This window comes from Myzus persicae, unplaced genomic scaffold (assembly GCF_001856785.1).
Source record: "Myzus persicae strain clone G006 unplaced genomic scaffold, MPER_G0061.0, whole genome shotgun sequence".
NCBI classification, from domain to species: Eukaryota; Metazoa; Arthropoda; class Insecta; order Hemiptera; family Aphididae; genus Myzus; species Myzus persicae.
In genome coordinates, this window is record NW_019101992.1 from 6,026 (window position 1) to 13,203 (window position 7,178).

The 7,178-nt window shown below is 37.5% G+C and overlaps 2 protein-coding genes across 2 annotated transcripts; both read left to right on the forward strand.

Annotated features, from left to right (window-relative positions):
- Positions 1–2,818: 2,818 nt before the first annotated feature.
- Positions 2,819–3,959, forward strand: LOC111030950. Its single transcript, XM_022310697.1, has 2 exons — positions 2,819–2,990; positions 3,060–3,959. The coding sequence occupies exons 1-2, from the start codon at positions 2,819–2,821 to the stop codon at positions 3,932–3,934; spliced, it is 1,047 nt and encodes a 348-aa protein (XP_022166389.1). The 3' UTR covers positions 3,935–3,959.
- Positions 3,960–5,765: 1,806 nt separating this feature from the next.
- LOC111030951 lies at positions 5,766–6,906 on the forward strand. The gene is made up of 2 exons (XM_022310698.1): positions 5,766–5,937; positions 6,007–6,906. The coding sequence occupies exons 1-2, from the start codon at positions 5,766–5,768 to the stop codon at positions 6,879–6,881; spliced, it is 1,047 nt and encodes a 348-aa protein (XP_022166390.1). The 3' UTR covers positions 6,882–6,906.
- Positions 6,907–7,178: the final 272 nt, after the last annotated feature.

Genomic DNA, 7,178 nt, shown 5'->3' on the forward strand with positions numbered 1-7,178 from the left:
TTTTTTTTTTTTTCGGTTTAATCGACGACCGGGAGGGAACCACTTTCGCATTACTTCCTCCCGGCCGCCATCGTTTATTTAAATAAATGTACACAAGGTTATGGGGGAAGACAGGGCCAATCTCCCCGACTTGCCCCCTCACAGGGTTATTACAAAGAAAAAGGTACTATAACCTATAAAAAGAACAATTACCATCTAAATAACAAGGGGGAAGACGGGGCTAGTCTCCCCGGCTTACCACATTACAAATATTTAATATACAAAAATACAAGTACTTGTTATACAAAGATATACAAATATTATTTGTAGCTTCCGGGTCCGGCTGAACACGCCTCCCTGGGCGCCCGTTACCCACGTTCTCCGCGACTTGCCAAGCTCTCTCCTCCTCTTCTTTTGCTGACTGGAGGCGTTCGACCATCCTGTAAAGGAGCCTTAGGGACTCTGTTGCCTCACTTATAATTGGCCCACGCAGGTCTGGGTCTGGGGGGAGATCCTCTTCGCGGGGACCGGTTAGGCTAAAGTGTTCTCACCGATAACCTGTGGCCCACGCGATCTGCCAGTTCGACTCTATAGGGTTCCCAGTATGGACAGGACAGCAGGGTGTGCTCGGCCGTGTCCACGGCGTCCCCGCACTGCACGCACAGCGGATTGGTGGCCCTGCCCATTCGATTCAGATAGTACTGAAAACACCCGTGGCCGGAGAGGGCTTGCGTCATCCGGAACGTCATCGGAATCTACGGGAGAGGCCTACGCATCCACCTCCTGACGTCCGGAACGAGACGCCTCGTCCACTGGCCCTTAGGCGAAAAGGCCCATCGCAGCTGCCATAGCCCCAGGGTCGCTTCCCTCTCTATGGCCTTCATCGTGGCCAAAGATATCGGCGGAGCTCCCGGAAGTGCGGGCTGTTCGCGACGCCTCCTCGACCTCGCCCTCTCTTGCGCGAGAAGATCGGCAGGTGGCATGTATGCCAGTAGAAGGGCGACCTCGTCAGACACCGTCCGATAAGCCCTTATCACTCGCAGAGCGACTAATCTTTGGGGGCGTGTTAGAGCGCCGGTGGTCCTCGCCGATGCTGAGACTGCAGCTGACCAAATGGGGGGGGGGGGCATAGAGGAGCTGACTCTCCACTACGGAGGCCAGTAGGCGCCTCTTCCACTGCCCAGGCCCATTGATGTTCAGCTGTTCGGCATGAGTCTTGCCAAGGCCGTCGCCGAAGCCGTAGCCTTTATCGCCACGAGCTGCACATGGGTATAAAAGGTCATCCTAGTATCCAGCCTTACTCCGAGGTACCTCAGGTCCTTCAACAGGGCGATCGCGTGACCGCCGACCTCGAGGCGAGGGGGGACGAATGCCCACCTCCTTGATAGCATGACTGCCTCGGTCTTGTGATGAGCAAGCTCGAGACCCCTGCTCGTCATCCAGGCGTCGATGGACCGGAGTACCGGGTTGACAACGTCCTCCAAAAACTGGCCCGTGCTGACCACGCCCACAACCGTAAGATCGTCGGCGAACCCTACAAGGTGGACTCCACGTGGAACGTTCATCTCTAGGAGAGAGTCGTAGGCGACGTTCCACAATGTAGGGCCCAAGACCGACCCCTGCGGAACCCCACAAGTGACCGGCCGCGGAGTCATCTCTTCACCGGTAAGGAGCTCCCTGTCCGTGAGCCAAGACCGCAGCATTTCTACAAGATATTCGGGGACGTGTTTTTTCCGGAGGGCTTCGTCGATGACCGGCCAACGGAGCGAATTAAAAGCATTTTTTACATCTAACGTCACCAGGACGCATAGATCCTTAGTACTAGATGCGGCATTCGCTGCAATCGACAAGACCCTACCTACTGCTGACTCGGTGGAGATTCCTTTCCGAAACCCGAATTGGTTCGCCGCCCTTCTACGGCCGCCGTGCTCGTCCAGGTGAGCCTCGAGGCGTTGGAGGAGAAGTCTCTCCAACAGCTTACCCGGAGTGTCTAGTAAGCAAATTGGTCTATAACTAGAGGGGGCTTCGGGGGGTTTATCTGGCCCTTAAAATACCGAATAATAGTTTTACTGCGTAGTATTTTAATTGCGTTTATCTTTTTTTTTTTTTTTACACCAGAATATGTCTTCACCTAGCCTTTTCACCCTATACGTTTATTATAATATAAATTACAAATTAGGGGAGCATGGGGCGTAGTGTTACACGGAGCAAAGTGTTACGTTAACAATTATTCGTATTACGCAGTTGGTAACACTAGAATAACTGCGCAAGATTTTCGGCTTCGACCATGTGCGTACTGTTACTGATAAGCCGGTTTTATAACAAACTTATTTTAATAAATAATTTGAAAAATGTAAAATAAGTCGAAAAAAAAAAAAAAACCATTTGTATTGGTCAAGTTTTTCGTCACAGTTTTTCTTTAAGGTAAGTAATTTTTTTTTCATTATACTGTCTAGGTTGTATAGAATAATATTTCATTGGAATTATCTTTTTACACAAAATAGCTATTGCGTTATAACAAAAATCGTTAAAAATGGACGGTTGGGGTCAACTGTTACGGGGTAAACTGTTATAATGTTAGATTAACATATAAACAGTAAAACTCGATTAAATTCTATATCATTTATTTGAGTGTTTGTATACATTTAATTCACCTGTGCTTATTCAAAGGTTTTTTTTAAATTGTTTTGTACAAATTTGATCTATTTATAGATGACTAAAATTTAATGTAATTTTAATAATACTAGCATATACATTTGACACCTTATAATAATATAAAATAAAGTATTATTAAAAGTTAAATATTCCTAGGCTACAATTCACTTTATAGATTATTATAATGGTCAGAAATTATAAAAGAAAAACAGATTTTGGAAGTACACCTCAACATATTTATGACAAGGCAGTGAAAGAAGTGATCGATGGTGTCATAACACTGCGACAAGCAGCTAAAAAATATGATGTAAATGTGATGACCTTACAGCGATACAAAACTAAAATAACAGATCCTAGTGAGTAATTTAAGTTCATTTAATTTGTAATTTTCTTTACTTATATTAATTTGTACATATATTTTTTAGATGTTAAAGAACCAGCTTCAATTGGATGGCGTAGTCACACGGTATTCACGCACAATCAAGAAGTTGAGTTGGCTCTTTATACAAAACAGTCTTCAAGAATATATTTTGGACTTACAGGAACAGATCTCAAAAGTTTGGCTTTTCAATTTGGAAAGGTAAATAATGTTAAAATGCCTAGTAATTGGTACAATAATTGTAGTGCTGGTGAAGATTGGTTATATTCTTTTTTAAAACGAAACAAAGATTTGTCGTTAAGAACACCTCAAGCAACAAGCTTAAGTAGAGCTACCAGCTTCAATAGACACAATGTTAAAACATTTTTTGAAAATTTATGTAAATTATACGATCGGTTTAAGTTTGAACCCCATAATATTTTTAATGTTGATGAAACTGGAGTTACTACTGTACATCGGCCATCTAAAATAATAGCTGTAAAAGGTACAAAACAAGTTGGGGCTATTACATCAGGCGAAAGAGGAACACTTGTGACTGTAGCATTAGCTGTCAGTGCTATTGGAAATACAGTGCCTCCAATGTTCATTTTTCCTCGAAAAAAAATGAAACCTTGGTTCTTAACTAATAGCCCAGTTGGGTCTATAGGAAGTGCCAATTCATCAGGTTGGATGACAGGAGAAGATTTTTTAATATTTATTAAACATTTTTGTAAAAATGTTAAGCCATCCATTGATCAACCTACTCTTTTGCTCTTGGATAATCATGTGTCTAATTTGAATATTGAAGTACTTAATTTTTGTAAATTAAATGGTATTATACTATTATCATTTCCCCCACATTGTTCACATAAATTGCAACCTTTAGACCGATCTGTTTTTAGATCTTTCAAAACATTCACACATAAATTTAGTGATTCATGAATGAGAAATAATCATGGTAAACCAATGTCCATCTATGATATTCCATTAATTGTGAAACAGGCATTACCCATGGCTGCAACTATGTCTAATATTCAATCTGGGTTTAGAGTATCTGGCATATGGCCTTATAATCCAGACATATTTACCGATGAAGAATTTCTACCTAGTTATATAACTGATCGACCACAAGAAACAAATAATTTAATTACTGCCACTCATGATGAGGTTAACCAATATAATATTAGTGAACTACCGATGCAAAGTCCTTCCACTTCACAACTGGATAAAAATCTAACTTCCTCTCAACCACAAGAAATTAATAATGTTTCAGTTACAGTCACTGAAGAAGTCAGCACAATTGGGAATGGACCAACGGTTCAAAGTCCTTCCACTTCAAAATTAGATGACACTAGTCAAACATGTAATAACTTCATATCGCCAGATCAAATAAGGCCATTCCCAAAAGCTGGTGCCCGCAAAACAAAATATGGTAATGGCCAGAGGAAAAGAAAATCAACTATTCTCACAGACACTCCTGAAAAGGATAAAATCGAAAATGAACATAATGCCAGAGAAGATAAGAAAAACAAGGTCAAACCAGTAAAAGTGTGTAAAAAATTGAAATTTGATAAACAAGTTTTTAGAGATGACTCAGACGATGAAACATTTTGTCTAATGTGTAATGGACCATATTCTCAATCAAGAGCTTCAGAAAAAGACTGGATTCAATGCTTAGAATGTAAACTTTGGGCACATGTGAAGTGTACAACTAAAAAAAATCTTATAAATTTTACCTGTGCTATGTGCCTAACAGACTGATCAAGTTAAAATACAGTTCCTATTTAGCTTGTAGGTATATCATATTATATTTTTTAATTGTGTAGTTGTATGAGGAAAACAACTCACAATTTTTATATCTTAATTCTTTACTATTTTAATTGTTAGCTGTTATTAATTATATGAAAAGTTGTTATATGAAAGTAATTTAGGTATTTTATTAATTAAGTTCAAAAATAAATTTATTTAGTTTTTAACCGTTTAACAGTTTTTCAATTGAATATGATGGATGCATANCTAATCACATGTGATGAATGTCATGTTTATAACTATTCATTTTTTTACTACATTATTTATTTTGTCATTTTTCACGTATAACAATATATCATCTAGGGAGCATGGGGCGTAGTGTTACACGGGGCAAAGTGTTACGTTAACAATTATTCGTATTACGCAGTTGGTAACACTAGAATAACTGCGCAAGATTTTCGGCTTCGACCATGTGCGTACTGTTACTGATAAGCCGGTTTTATAACAAACTTATTTTAATAAATAATTTGAAAAATGTAAAATAAGTCGAAAAAAAAAAAAAAAAACCATTTGTATTGGTCAAGTTTTTCGTCACAGTTTTTCTTTAAGGTAAGTAATTTTTTTTTCATTATACTGTCTAGGTTGTATAGAATAATATTTCATTGGAATTATCTTTTTAAACAAAATAGCTATTGCGTTATAACAAAAATCGTTAAAAATGGACGGTTGGGGTCAACTGTTACGGGGTAAACTGTTATAATGTTAGATTAACATATAAACAGTAAAACTCGATTAAATTCTATATCATTTATTTGAGTGTTTGTATACATTTAATTCACCTGTGCTTATTCAAAGGTTTTTTTTAAATTGTTTTGTACAAATTTGATCTATTTATAGATGACTAAAATTTAATGTAATTTTAATAATACTAGCATATACATTTGACACCTTATAATAATATAAAATAAAGTATTATTAAAAGTTAAATATTCCTAGGCTACAATTCACTTTATAGATTATTATAATGGTCAGAAATTATAAAAGAAAAACAGATTTTGGAAGTACACCTCAACATATTTATGACAAGGCAGTGAAAGAAGTGATCGATGGTGTCATAACACTGCGACAAGCAGCTAAAAAATATGATGTAAATGTGATGACCTTACAGCGATACAAAACTAAAATAACAGATCCTAGTGAGTAATTTAAGTTCATTTAATTTGTAATTTTCTTTACTTATATTAATTTGTACATATATTTTTTAGATGTTAAAGAACCAGCTTCAATTGGATGGCGTAGTCACACGGTATTCACGCACAATCAAGAAGTTGAGTTGGCTCTTTATACAAAACAGTCTTCAAGAATATATTTTGGACTTACAGGAACAGATCTCAAAAGTTTGGCTTTTCAATTTGGAAAGGTAAATAATGTTAAAATGCCTAGTAATTGGTACAATAATTGTAGTGCTGGTGAAGATTGGTTATATTCTTTTTTAAAACGAAACAAAGATTTGTCGTTAAGAACACCTCAAGCAACAAGCTTAAGTAGAGCTACCAGCTTCAATAGACACAATGTTAAAACATTTTTTGAAAATTTATGTAAATTATACGATCGGTTTAAGTTTGAACCCCATAATATTTTTAATGTTGATGAAACTGGAGTTACTACTGTACATCGGCCATCTAAAATAATAGCTGTAAAAGGTACAAAACAAGTTGGGGCTATTACATCAGGCGAAAGAGGAACACTTGTGACTGTAGCATTAGCTGTCAGTGCTATTGGAAATACAGTGCCTCCAATGTTCATTTTTCCTCGAAAAAAAATGAAACCTTGGTTCTTAACTAATAGCCCAGTTGGGTCTATAGGAAGTGCCAATTCATCAGGTTGGATGACAGGAGAAGATTTTTTAATATTTATTAAACATTTTTGTAAAAATGTTAAGCCATCCATTGATCAACCTACTCTTTTGCTCTTGGATAATCATGTGTCTAATTTGAATATTGAAGTACTTAATTTTTGTAAATTAAATGGTATTATACTATTATCATTTCCCCCACATTGTTCACATAAATTGCAACCTTTAGACCGATCTGTTTTTAGATCTTTCAAAACATTCACACATAAATTTAGTGATTCATGAATGAGAAATAATCATGGTAAACCAATGTCCATCTATGATATTCCATTAATTGTGAAACAGGCATTACCCATGGCTGCAACTATGTCTAATATTCAATCTGGGTTTAGAGTATCTGGCATATGGCCTTATAATCCAGACATATTTACCGATGAAGAATTTCTACCTAGTTATATAACTGATCGACCACAAGAAACAAATAATTTAATTACTGCCACTCATGATGAGGTTAACCAATATAATATTAGTGAACTACCGATGCAAAGTCCTTCCACTTCACAACTGGATAAAAATCTAACT